This window comes from Kogia breviceps, chromosome 3 (genome assembly GCF_026419965.1).
Source record: "Kogia breviceps isolate mKogBre1 chromosome 3, mKogBre1 haplotype 1, whole genome shotgun sequence".
NCBI classification, from domain to species: Eukaryota; Metazoa; Chordata; class Mammalia; order Artiodactyla; family Physeteridae; genus Kogia; species Kogia breviceps.
In genome coordinates this window covers 34,199,009-34,215,191 of record NC_081312.1, presented here as the reverse complement: position 1 = coordinate 34,215,191, position 16,183 = coordinate 34,199,009, and the positions used below count along the sequence as shown (strand labels likewise).

General features: G+C 45.5%; 1 protein-coding gene across 3 annotated transcripts in view; it reads right to left on the bottom strand.

Annotated features, from left to right (window-relative positions):
• ZFYVE26 (zinc finger FYVE-type containing 26) overlaps positions 1 to 16,183 on the bottom strand; it is a 72,652-nt gene that overhangs the window by 33,118 nt on the left and 23,351 nt on the right. For all 3 annotated transcript variants that reach the window (XM_059058385.2, XM_067028296.1, XM_059058383.2), the window contains exons 17-28: positions 14,931 to 15,050; positions 14,672 to 14,836; positions 13,897 to 14,115; positions 12,942 to 13,044; positions 11,396 to 12,141; positions 10,285 to 10,481; positions 8,240 to 8,344; positions 6,578 to 6,700; positions 6,008 to 6,184; positions 4,391 to 4,637; positions 3,196 to 3,294; positions 969 to 1,132 (exon numbers count right to left, since the gene is read on the bottom strand). In XM_059058385.2, coding sequence (XP_058914368.1) covers positions 969 to 1,132; positions 3,196 to 3,294; positions 4,391 to 4,637; positions 6,008 to 6,184; positions 6,578 to 6,700; positions 8,240 to 8,344; positions 10,285 to 10,481; positions 11,396 to 12,141; positions 12,942 to 13,044; positions 13,897 to 14,115; positions 14,672 to 14,836; positions 14,931 to 15,050 — 2,465 coding nt within the window. The remainder of the gene's footprint in view (positions 1 to 968; positions 1,133 to 3,195; positions 3,295 to 4,390; positions 4,638 to 6,007; positions 6,185 to 6,577; positions 6,701 to 8,239; positions 8,345 to 10,284; positions 10,482 to 11,395; positions 12,142 to 12,941; positions 13,045 to 13,896; positions 14,116 to 14,671; positions 14,837 to 14,930; positions 15,051 to 16,183) is intronic.

Sequence of the window (16,183 nt, the reverse complement as noted above, 5' to 3'; positions counted from 1 at the left end):
ATTAGCCACCTGTGACTTACTAAGAATGCCATGTGCTTGGGCCTCTATTGAGAAAGAACACACTAGGCCTTGCCTTCAAGAAGCTGACATTTAAAGACCTCTCTCATCTGATGGGCAAAGATGTCCAAGCCATGGACAGTTTTTTTCAATAGCTCCTGACAAGTCTTATCTGGCTGTGGAGGAAACATGTGAAGACACCGCAAAAAGCAGTGGGGAAGAAGTGACTTTCTCAGCCAATGAGGATCACATGTCTACATGGTATTGATGATGATGAAAAAGTGTCCTTTTTTCAAGATGCTTTTACAAATACTTCCTTATTTCATCATAAGAGGTTGATAGATATATTACACCGCTTTTATACACGAGGAGGAAACAGACACAGAGAAATTACATCATCATCCTTTTCATCAGCTGAGCTGTTGTGCCAGTCAGGTACTGTGTTCAGTGTGGTAACATCTGTTACTGTAGTTGGTGTTTATAGCTCCATGAACCAAATAACCTATCATCCCTAGTTTACAAGTGAGCATCTGAGACTGAGAAAGTTAATAGTCACAGTGCTAGTGAAAGCCAGTGCTGGTATTAGAACTGAGGCCATGTGGTGCCAGCACATAAAACCATTACCAGGTCGCCCGTCTTTTTGCGAAAGACACAGGAGCTAGAAACGAGATGCCCCGACATTTGGTGACTCCTCCCATGCAATACCACTCTGGCTCTTTTTATTTATTTCATGAGAATGGCAGAGATTTTAGAATTTAAGGCTCCTTGAGGGTGTCTACCATCTCTCTAAATTCAGAAAATATATTCTGGTCAGGTCAAAGATAAACCCAGAGCCTTAGATCTGGTAGTTAGTTCTTCTGAACATACCCATATCCTCTTGGGGACAGGAGGTGACTATAAACTCAGGCTCAGGAAGTAGAGCTTTCCTTTCACTTCTCCTGCTGGTAAAGCCGGAGACGGACGCTGCTTACCATGGTGAAGTGCTCCCTGCAGCAGACCATGCAGGTGCTCTCACTCTCATCCGGTACCCACTGGTGCCTGGCAGGGGGCATTGATGGGGGCACAAACTCCAGCGGTGGCTGACTCTGTGGGCAGCTCCTCTCCCTCGGACTGGGGGAATGCACAATGGAGACACCTGGGAGTCAAAGCCAGAAGTCAGAGTAAAAGGTGATCAGTAGTCCAGCTAATAAACAAAGAAGGGATGAGAGAGTTAGAACTGTACCACTTTACAAACCCCTACTGATATCATAGATCGAGTTAGTGATCATCGATGGCTGATTGCAAAAAGAGCATTGTGCGACTCCTGATGGAAGGCACATGACCACCTATCAAATATACTAACCCCAAAATATTAAGCCTGAATCAAATCAAGCTTCTAGATCTATCTACCAGTGTACTGGAAAACACAGGGGATGGAGAGCCAGATTTTGCCATGGGGTGACAATCAGCAAACTGCAGTGTGTGTGAAGCTCTAAAGGACAAATGACCTAGTTTCCTCCACAAATAAAAAGAGGTAGGGGAACCTATTGATTAAAACAGACTTAAGAGAGAGTTTAGCCAAATGCCATGTGTGGACATTATTTACATCGATTCTAGAAAGACCAATTCTAAAAAAAATCTTCATGAGACAACTGGGGAAATCTGAATAGTGACTGGATAGTTGATAATAATAAGGAATCATTAATTTGGTTTTAGGTATGAGAATGATGTTATGGTTTTCTTTTATAAATGTCCTTACCTTTTAGAGATGTACACTGTTTTATTTATAAACAAAATGGTATGATATCTAGGATTTGTTTCAAAATAATCCAGTAGAGGGACAGGGGTAAAGATGATACAAGAATGGTCATACTGACATGATAAATATTGCAGCTGGGTAATTAGGTATGTGACACTTCATTACACTGGTCTGTCTACTTTTGTGTACTGGAAATTTTCTGTAATAAAAAGTTAAAAAAAATTAAGTAAACCAAAGCTGCTCAGGCTGCCTTATGCAGATTTGTGAAGCTGCTCATATCCCTGTACGTCTGAGCCCTTCTGTCAGGTCTGCTGATTATTGTGAAGCATGGCTAATTCTCAAAGCATGGCCACGAAATGCCACGGTCTTTGTTTTATGATATCTAAGGAGTTTTCTTGTCAACTAGCAGAACGATGTTGGCAGGTCACAGAAAGAGAGAACTGGAAAACACAGTGACTCTTAGCAGCACCCAGAAGAAGAGGGGCTGTCGACCTCTCCCCAGAAGACTGCTCTCCTAACTGCTGACAAAACAAACACTTGCTGAGCTGCTTCTGAGTGTGGGCCATTGGGCAAAAGTCAGGAGACTGTGGGAGAAGAGGGGTGGTGAAAAGGGGTGACCAAGACATGGCAGAGGCCTTCAAGGACCTTGCACCCTGTGTGGGTGACAGATACAAATAACTACCTGCAGGACAGGGTCAGAATGAACATAAGGACTAAATAAGTCGATCCTCCTTATTAGTAGGTTCCGTATTTGTGAAGTTGTCTACTCGCTAAAATTTGCTTGTAACCTCAAAATCGATATTTGCATTGCTTTTGCAGACATGCACAGAGTGGTGAATAATTTGAGTTGCCTGGTATACAGCTTCTCATCTGGGGTTGAACAAGGTAATGTTTTGCTTTCTTATCTCAGCTCTCATACAGAGATGACCAGAGGATGCAGATGGTAGGGGACAGTGCAGCAGGGTAGTGTAAGAAGCTCCACTCTAGGGCTAGTTGGACAGGGTTTGAATCCCAAAGGCTCACTAGGCACTCATTAATGGGGTGGCTTCAGGCAGGTCACTTTAACACTCTGAACCTCTTTTTCTCTTTTGTAAAATAAAGAAAATAGAATCTACTGGGATGAATTGTTTCCAATTTGAGATTACAATGTATGTGAAATGTGTGTGTGTGTATATGCACGTCCACACATGTATACACACACATGCGCGTATTTTCCCTAGGAGCGATGGTTTAGTATTTGCTAATTCAGTGTTTGTGGAGCCTTCATAGATCTACTACTGCAAATGATAAGAATCGATTGTATGTTGAATTTTCTGGGATACAAAAAGCTGGAATGAATCAAGAAAAACAGTGAATAAGAATGTTGTGACTGGAAACGAAAAAAGAAGCAAAAGAATCAGAAGATCAAAGTAAGGCAAGTTTGAACTGAAAGATGGGTAACTCTCAGAACCTGTCCTTACCAGGAGCAGCAACAGAAGAGAACTCCGCTGATGGTGACCTAGACAAGGTCTCGAGGTCTGAAGCCGGACTGACAATTTCCTGGAGGTAAGTCACAGAATCTGTAGGGAGGGAAAATGTTGACAGATTGTTCTATCATAAACATCCTTACTTGCTGTGCTAGGCATTTAGTTCAAAGCCCTGTTGGTTTCACTGACTGCCATCCCATGACTCTACTAGGTACGCAAAGAATGGCAGAGGTACTTCTAAGACGACAGCAAGCATACTTCTTAAATGCCTCAATAAACAAACTATGTTAGGCACGTGAGATAAATGAAGTAGACACTAGGATTTTACAAAATAAATCGAAAGATGCCCAGGGGTAGGGAGAAGACATTTAAATGGTGGTCCTGGAGGGTAGGGAGTAAGAAAAAAAAAGCTGGTTGGGAACATCAGCCCCCATTTATTTCATTTTCTTCATTCTAGAAGAGGCTGAGTCAGTTCACACACTAGTGACATCTGATGTAATCCTGGGAATAGCGCATACCCTCAGTATAAAATGATGGCACTTAAGAGCCCAGTGCACCAAGGCCAGACAGAGACCACCCCCAGCATGTTTTTTTGTTTTTGTTTTTATTTATTTTTGGCTGCGTTGGGTCTTCGTTGCTGCGTGTGGGCTTTCTCTAGTTGCAGCGAGTGGGGGCTACTCTTTGTTGCGGTGCGCAGGCTTCTCATTGCAGTGGCTTCTCGTTGTGGAGCACGGCCTCTAGGCGCGTGGGCTTCAGTAGTTGTGGCATGCGGGCTCAGTAGTTGTGGCTTGCGGGCTCTAGAATGCAGGCTCAGTAGTTGTGGCACACAGCTTAGTTGCTCCGCGGCATGTGGGATCTTCCCAGACCAGGGATTAAATCCGTATCCCCTGCATTGGCACGCGGATTCTTAACCACTGCATCACCAGGGAAGTACCCCTCAGCATGTTTTGTTCCCCAAACCTTTATATTATTATGCACGTGGTGGTTATCTACCATGCTTTCATTCTGGTTAGCCTGCCACTTCCTCCAAGACTGAGATCTCTCCTATATAAAAGAGCTATCTCTCCTGAAGTGTATCCTTTCACTCTTAATCAACTCAAAATTATAAAAGAGGAAAAATGAAAACTAAGGATGTAGTATGGTATCTCCTTCTCCATGTAGAACCCCCATCGAGGATGCTGGCAGTTACCTGAGCGTTTCTCCCGCAGAGGGTACAGAAAGTCCAGGGCTTTTCCTGCGTATCTGGAAAGCAGCGAGTCCACCTCATCCATGGTGAAGCCAACCTCCTGGCCGGCCAGCAGCTGGTGCAGAGTCTGCACAGCCATGGTGGCCCAATCCACTTTCATGTTCATGAGCAGCTGCTCCAGCATGAGCAGGGGGTTAGAGGACAAGTGGGAGTAGCTGGCCCGGTGCTGCTCGGGCAGGGTTAGCAGGACCTGGGTGTGGGGCAGAGCCACAGAGTGAAGAAAACAGGACACGAATTTCAGAAGAAAGCCAAGATTCTCACTGGGAAGGGGGAAGGGTATCTGGGACCAAAGGGCACTTGGCCACTACTGAAACTGAAACTACTGAAACTGGCTAGGAGTCTCTTAGGAAGCAAGGCTGGACTCCTCTCTAAATCCTCCAGGTGGCAATCAAGAAGAGGGGCTGGCAAACTTTTCCTGTAAAGGTTTAGACAGTAAATATTTTAGGCTTCGTAGGTCATAAGGTCTTTGGGGCAACTACTCAACTGGTAAATGAATGTACATGGCTTGTGTTCCAATAAAACCTGATTTATAAAAGCAGGCAGAGGACTGGATTTGGCCCACAGGTGGTGGTCTCCTGACCCCTGGCCTAGACCAATCAGGCATGGTTGACCTCTTCCTGATCCTTAAAGCCACCATTCTATCCATTTGAGGCTTTACTAGAATAAGCAATATAAGGTGGACTAAACCTGGCACCTCCAGTGTTCTACAGGTGAATGATGACTCTAAATTCCTCCTAGAGATTTTTATCACTGGGCTTGAAATACATTCACTGGCTCTGCCCATTGCCAATTTTCAAAGATTCCATTTAGGTACGGTACATCCAAAAAAAAAAAAAAAGGTGCATCCTCTTTAGAATCATTTTACATAGTTGAACTCTTAGCAAGTAGGCTAGTGGTCATATTCGTGGCTCTCGCAGCACTCATTCTATTCACGGGGCAAGTTCTACACTCAGGGGGCAGTATATATGACTTCCAATCAGAATCATTATTAGAGAGCTAGAAGGCCTTATCTCTCCCCAAACTCTCCTTCACTGGATTACTTTTTCTAGCTTATAATTTCTTCGATTAGTGTCTCCAAGGTTACACATCAAAGGTAAAGACTTACCTCATTGCCTAGACAATTAACCCTTTTCCTTTAGCACAAAGTAGTTTTAAGGATTTAAAGCGGTAGTTTTAAATCCTCGCATCAGAATCCTTTTGGAAGACAGGCAGGCCCTGTCCCAAGAGGTTCAGTTTTAATTACTCTAGGGTGGAGATTAACTCCTGTTATTTTTAGAAAGTCCAGGTGATTCTAATTCATGGTCAGAATTGAGAAGCCTTGGTATAGCAGATACCAAGGAAAGCATAAAGAGAATTTAAGAGGACAGTAAAATTCACTTTGGAGGCAGAGCAGTAAGAGAATGGTAAGTCCTAAGGGATGTGGTGGGCTGTTAGGGTCAAGGTTTTATATACCACAGGTCAAGGATGGCAGGTGCCTGGAAGGGCAAGTTCTGAAGTGGGAGATGGGCCAGCAGTCCCTCCCTCAGGCATGCTTTCCCAACACCCCCTTCTCCTCCTGACCTTGGATCCCATGTACAGTGCTTGGATTTCACGGTGTCGGTCAGCAGTCAGTTCTCCATAGAAGTGGGTGGTGAGGTAGTTGGCCAAGAAGTGAGAAGTGGCCAAGCTAGAGTGCTGGTCGAGGGACTGCTCTGTGACCTCAAGGCACATGGTGAGGTCAGGAATTCTTCGCAGGAGCTGTTGCAGGAGGGAGGTAGAGGAGAAAGGTGAGACCTGTAGAAGAACTCTTAGTCCAGCCTTGTTCTGTTTGAGAACAGAACCTTTACGTTCAGTCGGTGTGGATTAACCCCTTCTCTGCACTCATTTTTTCACCACCCCCAAAGCTTCACAAATGATGGCTTTGACAGGACCAGAGATCAGCAGAGTCTTGGACCCAGCTGCCCATCTGGCACCTAATGCGGGGCTAGGCACCTACAGGGGAGATGAGTATAACCAGCTCCTGAAGGACACGGAGGGGCAGATCTGAGACTGCGAACGCTTTGCATGGGATCCAGTAGGAACAGAGCCACCTGATTTGACTAACCTTCTCGTCCCCTGCCAAAAGAAAACTGGGAGGAGTTGGAGGCTTACTTGCAGAGCCTTGTCATGATCGCCTCTTTCTAGAAGGTGGAGAAGATGCTTCTGATGTAGGTTGATTAAATGTTCTCTTGGAATGGGGTATAGGCAACCCCACTCCTCACACAGCTCATACTCCTGGAAGGAAACACACATGCCTTCAGTCCCTTTACATTCCTGGCCTTATCACTCATCCAGCTCTTGCCTGATTTTTCTCAGCAGGCTTGAGTCCGCTAAAGCCCCCAGGAAAGTTTGGGAAGTGCTGATGGGAACCTCACTGTGCGATTAAAGTGGAATCATAAAGGACTAGAGTGGCAAAGGTAAGTTAGGAAAATGATCCCAGTGGGCTGACTGCTTAGGATGTCCTTTTTCTTTTAGCTCTACTATAAAAAAGAAACGGATGACGTACAGCTACTGACACTTGGTGTCAGCCCTGGGAAGATACTGAGGAAGTGGGGAGGACTGTCCAAAGGAGACAGTTGCCTACTCAGCTCTGACTGTTGCCATATGAATGTGCAGGCCCAGTGGTGCCAGACTTTGAAAAATGCCGAAAAAATTTTTTTAATTAAAAAAATTCCCTGTTTTACAATGTTGGCCATGAAATCAATATGAAAAACTAAAAATTCTGCAGAGCAATACTACACGGGCCTAACAAACATGTTGGGGTCGGATTCCATTGATATCACCCCTTGTTACCCCCGCTTCCAACACCAAATTTGTGAACTCTGGATTAAAGCTTCCCAGAGCTTTGTCCATGTACGCTAATAGGATGGCATCTGGAAGGCCCTGCCCACAACTCTGCCTGGGGCCACCTTCTTCGGGATGCTTCCTTGTTTCTTGGGCTGTCTTAGGCACCTGGCTGTGCTCCCACCATAGTCTGGGCTTACTTCGGTCACCTGGTATATCGCAATCACCCAGGGATGTGTCTTGCATCGCCCCGCCCTGCTCCCCACTTTCCCAAAATGTGAGCTGCACAAGGGCAAGGACTAAGCTTAATTATCTTTGTTTCAACGCCATCTAGCACAGTGGTAAATAACAGACAGGCAATAAAGGTTTCCCGGATGAATGAACATCTGAATAAATACATCTACATTTTGAACTATGGTATATCAGCTCCTTAAAGGGTAAAAAAAATAGTCTCCTTAGCACTCAAATGGCCAATAAACACATGAAAAGATAATCAAGGACATTAGTAATCATGGAAATGTAAATTAACACCAAAATGACATACCATCTTATTGGCAAAAAAAGTGAAAAGCTGGACAATGCCAAAGTTGCTAAGAAGATGGAACAACAGGAACTGTGAGTGGGAGAATAACAGGGACAGGACGACGGATCTGAAGAGCAATGTTGTAACATCTTAGAAAAGGTAAGGATGCTCATGTCTCATGATCCAGCAATTCCAATGCTAGGTATACATTATGAACCTAGTGTAAACAGTGTAGGAAATCTTGTGTATGAAATCAAGGGTGATAGTACAAAAGTGTCAACTGTATTATTCTCTATTCTTCTACGTATGTTGGTAAGCTTCACGCACACAAAAGAGAAAAAAAAAGTGTTACGTAGTTATAGAAAAAGATGTGAACCTTGATACGCAGAAAGAGGTCTACATAACCAGCTAAGGAATAGCAACTCTGGAAAGAGGAGGAAGGGGAATAGTACCCAGGATAATGGTACCTTGGCTTCTAGAATCACATTCATGACAGTTGATGGGTCCTCGACACAACAGTTTCTCAGGGTCTGCCAGTCACACCACATGGGGGTAGCCTGCAAACCTAGAATCTAAGGAAAGACAGAAAAAGCTATCAAACCACACTGTAATTTCTCTGCTTAGGAACAAGTCATTGGAGTTTCCAGGGATGGGCCATCCCCAGGTCTCTGTCCCAAAGTCAGGCTGTCAGAACTTGCCAGGACAGAGGAGGGATTAGAACGAATGGGACAAAGAGTGTTTGGAGAGGTGAGAGAACCTATCCAGCAAGTATAATCAAGGAGCAAAGGCTGAGTGGGGAGGCCAGGATTGGGGCCTTTCACTTGGAGGACAATTCTCAGAGACTTCTGTGCTTTGCAGCTTGTTCAGTCTTCTGGAGTCACTTGTCCCCTGCCCCTCCAGCTCAAAACTCTAGACAGGTTATTCTTCTGTCCTGAATGCTCTGTGGGATCACCTTTCATGCAGCATTTTAGCTCTGCATGAAAACTGCTATGGAAGAGTGGAAAGAAAATCTTTTTCACCTGCCACTTTCACTTGCCCTGGTTGGGCTCTGAGCTCTGTTTGGTTCCAAGCACACATGGAAAAATTAGCATATATGTATACTCGTTATGTAGCTGTACCATCGAAATCTGTCTTCCTGAGCCTCTCGATCTTGAATATGACACATATATCCAAGAATCTTTCACTGTGAAACTGTCACTCTCATGCATCCCTTTCAAAATGGCTCCTGAAATTTAGCTGAAGTTTAAAACAATCTTTAAAAAAGACATGGGAGATTAAATTCTTTAAAAACTCTTGAACAACAAGACACAATATACATAAAACATACAGAGAGCTCAAATATACAGGGATACCTTGGGGATACTGTGGGTTCAGTTCCAGACCAACACAATAAAGTGAATATTATAATAAAGTGAGTCACACGAATTTTTTGGTTTCCCAGTGCAAATAAAGTTATGTTTACATTATACTGTAGTCTATAAACTGTGCAATAGCATTGCCTACAAAAAATGTACATGCCTTAGTTAAATATTTTATTGCTAAAAAATTAGTTTTAGCAATTAATTTGAGCATGCATCTAGTTATAATGTTTTTGCAATAGCAACAACAGAGTTCACTGATCACAGGGACTTCCCCAGTGGTCCAGCGGTAAAGAATCCACCTTCCAATGCAGGGGACGTGGGTTCGATCCTTGGTCAGGGAACTAAGATCCCACGTGCTGCTGGGCAACTAAGCCTACATGCCACAACTACTGAGCTCATGCGCCTCAACTAGAGCCCACGTACCGCAAACTACAGAGCCCATGCCCTCTGGAGCCTGCGTGCCACAACTAGAGAAGAAAAAATCCTGCACGCCACCTCTAGAGAGAAGCCCATGCACCACAATGAAGAGCCTGTGCACTGCAGCAAAAGATCCTGCGTGCCGCAACTAAGACCCAACGCAGCCAAAAATAAATAAATAATAAATAAATCTTTAAAAATAGTTAAAAAAAGAGTTCACTGATCACAGATCACCATAACAAATATAATAATAATGAAAAAGTTTGAAATACTGTGAGAATTATCAAAATGTGACACGTAGACATGAAGTGAGTTAAGTGCTGTTGGAAAAATGGTGCCAAGAGACTTACTTAATGCAGCGTTGCCACAAACCTTCAATTTGTAAAAAACATAGTATCTGCAAAGTGCAATAAAGCAAAATGCAGTAAAAAAAAAAAGGTGTGCCTGTACATATGAAAAAGGCATTGTGGACTGTAAAGCATCATTCCAGTGTTAATTTTATTATGAATTTTTAATCCTTGTCTGACATGTACATATTTAAAATTATAGGAGTAAATAAAATAGGAACCAGATAGAGGCTCCCTCACTCTTCACCTAAGAACAGAAGCCAGATACAGAGCAAAAGCCAGCCCCAGATTTTCTGTTTCTTAAAATCCACCATCATGTGAGAATAGGCTGGAGTTGGTAATAAGGTGAGAAGCCCATTTCCTTTCTCCTGATGCCGAATCCTATACCTTCTGATACACCAGCAGCTCTGCTAGCTTTCTCTGTAGCTCACACTCCAGCCCATCTTGGAGAGCTGTGTCTGAAATGCAGTAGGCCAGGATCTCCAGGCATGACTCCAGGGGCCACCGGTCCACAAACTGCAGTGTTAGCCGACTTCTCAGAGATGCATCCTTCACAGCAAACAGGTACTGCCAACCTTCTTTGACTACAAGACAAAAAGATGCTCAGCAAGGCTGGCGCTGGAGCTCAAGAGTCCAGGTTACTTCTTAAGAGAAGGGCTTTGTTCAATTTCACAAAACAGGAGCTTGGAGGATCCTGAAGATCCTTCTGACCTGAATTAGTTTTTACACTATAGGAGAAATACTATATACCCTGTTTCGCTTTATGCAAATGTACTCATAGTCACGGGGCTTTCTGAAGAGAGGGAGAAAAGGTGAAAGGAGAGGAAGAAAAAGGAAAGATTTTCTCTTTTCTACAGGGCAGCCGAGCCCCTGCCCAGAAGCCACACCCCACAGCCCGCCCAGCTCTTGCTCCCCCTAGTGGAGGGCTGTAGGTCATTGCTCTCAACTCCAGGTACACATCAAAGTCTCATGGGGAGCTGTCGAACAGGCCCAGAGTCTGTTTTTATAAATAAAGTTTTATTAGAATACAGCCACGCTTACTCGTTTATGTATTGTCTATGGCTGTTTTCATGCTATGATGGCAGAGCCAAGTAGTTGCAACCGAGCCTGTATAGCCTACAAAGCCCTTTACAGAAAAACTTTCCTGACCCCTACTTTAAAGCAAACACTTGCCTGAACCCTATCATGGGCTTCTGGAAACGGGGCTCTGATATTTGTAGTTTATAGAATTTCACCACGATTCTGCCACGCAGGGTTGAGAATATTGGTTATGAGTGCCTGTCCTAAAGTTCGATGGAGTTGGGTTCTAAGCTCTGCTCTACCACTGACTATTCTGGGCAGTTTCCAACCCTCTGAGCCTCGTTCGCCTCTCAGTATCATGAGATTATGGTGGCACCTTTCTCTAGAGTTACTGTGAGCATCAGATGCGGTGATCCACTCAGTGAATGCCCAATACTATTACCATTGGTGAAGGAGGGAGGCATGGCTTTCTGCTCACCACCTGCCGCAGCACAGCTCAGGACGGCATCCTGTATGCTGCTCAAGTCATCCACATCTCGCCCGTACACTTCAGTGAGCTGAAGGGCCCGGTGCCAATCTCTGGCCGCCAGGGCTTCCTCGAAGGCCTTGGTGAGCACATCCAGGGCTATGGGAGAATGCAGGCCCAGGAGGATGGTAGAAAGACTGGCCCGGCCACAGAGACTCGCTGCCAGACTCTGCTCCTGCTTGGAGGACCCTCGTAGGGGCTCCCAGGAAGCTAGGAGGGAGGCCTCAAGCATAGGGAACTGTTCCAGGAGGCGCTCACACTCCCGGGCTACCTGCTCTGCAGTCAGAGGCACCTCCCTGCGGCCACGAAGCTCCTTCCAAGACAAGCCGGGCTTGGTGATCTTTGACCCCTGGGAAGCCCCCAGACAGGCCACGGTAGCCAGCAGCTTTGAGCGGGACTTAAGGAAGGCCAAGGCAGAGGAGGTGAGGGCTGGGCCTGATGAATCCCTCGGGGAGGAGGGGGGCTTTTTCTCCAGCGTGGGATTCTCAGTTGGCTTTGAGGAGCTCAGTGTAGAAAGTGGGAGGTCCTCCAGGCAGTGGGAGGTATGCAGCTGCGTCAGGATGCCCAACTGGGTCAGAAGGGATGACGTCTGCTGGCTCTGACGGGAAGAGCAAAGGGCAAGGGGCTCACAGCAGCAGTTGACAATGACCTGTGGCACACTCAGGCTGAGACCCTCTCGGGCCAGAAGGGCTGCCAACCTGGAGGGAGAGAAGCAGAAGGCATGTAAGGCCTCAGTGCCTGGGCACCATCACCCAATCTCAGAATTTCTTTATGTGTAAACAAGCAAATGTAAATGTAGACTCTCTAATTGTTCCCCCTACCCCCTCTCTTTTTAACTCAAAAGGCAGGCTATTAGACCCAATTCTCTGCCCCTTGCTTTTTTACTTAATAACAAATCTGGGAGATCTGTCCATAGCCCTCTACAAAGAGGCCCCTCATTCTTTTTTTTACAGCTACATAGCATTCCATTATGTGGAAGAAACTGAATTTAAGTAGTCTCCTATTAGCAGACAATGGCTATGCCATACAAAGCTATAATAAAATGACTTGGTACATACAGCATTTTTCATACTTATAACAAAGGATAAATTCCCCAAGGTGGACTGCTAGGTCAAAAATGTGGTTTGTCATTTTAGTGGATATGGACAAACTGCCTTCCCACAGGGGCTGTACTAATTTATATCCTGCTGGCAATCTGTGAGAATGCTTGTTTTCCTACAGCCTCACCAACTAATGTGTTATCAAAGTTTTGGATTTTTGCCTACTCATAAGTGAAGAGTCACCCCTTAATTTTATACTTGCAATATAAACATTAGAGGTGGAGAGACAGAAAGAAACGAGGCACACTGAATTTTAATGTAGCTTGTATAAGAGTAAATGCAAATTAAGGGGAAAGTCTGGAAGAAATCTCAAGTTCCTGTATTGAACTCAAACACAGCCCCACTGAGCCCTTGGTTTCCTTGATGAACAATTAGGAAGGCCCAGGTCTGGTTCCTACCTCTCTGGGGGAACCTGTCGCTCAAGCAGGAGGTGTGACACCAGTTGGGAAGAGCTCTGTTGCAGGAGAACAAAGGGGTTTCCCACCTTGACCTCCACATGATCTGCAAAAGTAAAGAAAGGGATCTTTGCACCACTGATTGCAACATTCAGAGCGCTGTTTTCCAGAATCAATAAAAAAGTAGTGTCAAAACTACATGGAGGGCTTCCCTGGCGGCGCAGTGATTGAGAGTCCGCCTGCTGATGCAGGGGACACGGGTTCGTGCCCTGGTCTGGGAAGATCCCACATGCCGCAGAGCGGCTGGGCCCGTGAGCCATGGCCACTGAGCCTGCGCGTCCAGAGCCTGTGCTCCACAACGGGAGAAGCCACAGCAATGAGAGGCCCACGTACCGCCAAAAAAAAAAAAAAAAAAAAAAAAAACCAAAACAAAAATCTACATGGAAAGCGCTTCTGTTGATATTTTTCTAGGTAAAAGGTATTCTTGACATGATGCTGACCACAGGTTTATCTATGCCTTACCACTGTTCTAAAGACTTCCAACTACAGACAGACTTCAGTGAGCAGGCCTAGCCACAAACAGCTCATCCTACTCCCTTCGATATGACTGAAGTGTAGGTAATACTCGCTCTGCGGACTTGAGTAAGAATCTGGCACTCGACTCAGAGACTTAATTCTCCTGGTGGGTCCTCATATCCACAATAGATCGAAGATCTGGGAGAGGTATTTTTGAGTCATTAATGCCATCAAAATGTATTGAATACTCTCATGTGCCATTGTACGAGGCATCAAGGAGACAAAGGTGAATAAAACACAGAGGTGAATAAGAGAGGACCTCATATGTAGTGTCCTCGGCTACTGCTGTACCCAGAACCTCTTCAGTGTGTGCCTTCCTCTTTCTTGCCCTTAAACACTTGCGGGCCAGTCCTGACTCTGTTTGCTCTTTCTTGCTACTTACCAGGCTCAGAGCTCAAACTCCGCAGGAGAACAGCAGCCAGGGTGCTGCAGTACCTGAAGAAGGTGCCCATGTAGTCAGTCTGCCTGCCGCCTGCCGGCATCTGTTTGCCCAGGTTCTTCTGGAGGAGCTGAGTCTGGATATACACAGGGTGGGCCTCTGCCTCCGGGGCTTTCTCAGCTACCTGCTCCACCAGGGAGGTGAGTGGAGTACTCCTGGGCTCTGGGAGGAGTTATGAAAGGAGAAAGCATGTAGTGTTGAGTCTGTGCGTCTGGCTTTGGGTCACTTTCCAAACAATATGGGAACTGGGCCTCTGTACACTGCATGGGACATCCTATAGCCTGGCTGCTACGCTGACAAGGCAGTTATAAAACCCGAAGTTGGTTGCTTATACAAGTGATTCTCAGCCAGGAAGAGCTTTGAGTCTGGAGAAATCAGGGTGGAGAGTTCCATTTTCACCCATGTCTCGGGTGGAACAGCTCTGTGAAGTTCACAGCACTCTTTTGCGGAAGGGTTAATCAATGTTTATGGAGTCCCTTCTGGGTATATCTCTCATAAGAAATGAGAAAAATGTGCCAGCCAATGGAGTGCTAAGCAGCCCTTCACTTAGGAGGTGGGAAAACAGGTGGAATTAGTTATGAGACAGGCCCTGGTTAACTAGAGGGCTGGTAGGGCCCACTTCTGAGTCCTCAGCCTCTGCTCCAAAGTACTCTTTCCCGTTCCACTGTGTCCTCTCCCCATTTCAACCTCATGTGCTCCCATGCAGTCGGGCCTGTACCTGGCAGCTCTAGTGCTTCTCTCAGTGACTGAAGGATCTGCTCCAGCTGCTGGGAGAGGGTAGCGTGGCTAGCGACACAGTCCTCGGTGAGGCTGGGCCAGCACATCTGAAGCAGCTCAGCAATGTTGCACCGTGGGGGACCTCCCCCCTTTTCCTCTACACTCTCTACGGAGAGCAAATGAGAAAGAAAAAATGAGGTCCGATGCTGACTTCATGTTCTGAGGCTGGGAGGTTAAAAAGGGGTAGTAAAGCAGCTCACCTGATTTGATTTGTCCTGCTGACAGAAGTGGGTAATTGAGAATCTTACTGATCTGCTGAAGAACGCCTGGAAAACCTCGAATGCCATCAGCACTGAGGGATACGTGGTCTAGCCGGCGACCTGGAAATAGGGTGAATCGAGAAGGAATGCAGAAAAAATAAGGTACTTTCAGAGATTGACACTCAGTCCTGTATTTACTTGTGAAGTTTTATCTTCTCCAATATTGAGGAAGAAACATACGCTGTGCCATTTTTTATGACAACCAGCATACCTGGCTTATTCCATGCCTGCTGTTCCAGGGCTACCTCTGGTAAGATGCCTCAGCTGTCCACAGCAGCAGACCCAGAAGCTCTGGCATTCCTAGGGAATCGCTGTCCCAAGCCGATCAGGCACTTCTTGTGCATTTGCCTTGGTACTTCCTTCAGCGGAGAGCTTGAGCTGGGGATCTTATCTGTATCTTGACACCCTGACTAAACTATACATAACTTTATGGACAGAGATTATTCCTTATACCTTTCCTGTACTCCCATATACTTGGGATAATCTGGAAATGCAGTAGGTACTAAATTAATTCCTGATTGATTGGCATGAAACCAATCAGCTTGAATATTATTAATAGCTTGGATAATATCTCCATTCATTTTAGAATATAAGTACTAGATGAGGGAGAGGGAAACTGTTCGATAAAAACAGCATTGTGTATGCCACGGCATACTTTCCTAGTAGGTCTATGTCAACGTTAAAGGACTTTTAAATCAACAGCTCAGAAGTGATTTGGAAGGGCGTGCAGAATAGAGTTAACACAGCAGGCCTGAGACTGCTATCCTTAGAAAGGGCTGCTTGCAAGGTGGGTCCCTGGTTGGTGTCTGTGTACTTGACTGGCAAACGGTTTCCTACACTGATATAAAACTTTCCCTAAATGATGAGAGCGACTGATTGTGCCCAAACTGTTTGTACAATGTGGTTTATGCTGAACACCTACCTTCCTCCTGAGAGCCTGCAATTTTGGTACATGCTGGGCAGAGGGGGCCTCTGTCACCAGCTCCCAATAAAAACCTTGGGCACTGGCTCACTAATGAGCTCCGGTAGACAACACTTCACACTTGTTTGTTGTCACAACTCATTGCTGGAGGAGTTAAGCACATCCCGTGTGACTCCAGTGGGAGAGGACTCTTGGAAGCTTGTGTCTGATTTCCTCCAGGCTTTACCCCATGAACCTTTCCCCTTTGCTAATTTTGCTTTGTGTCCTTTTG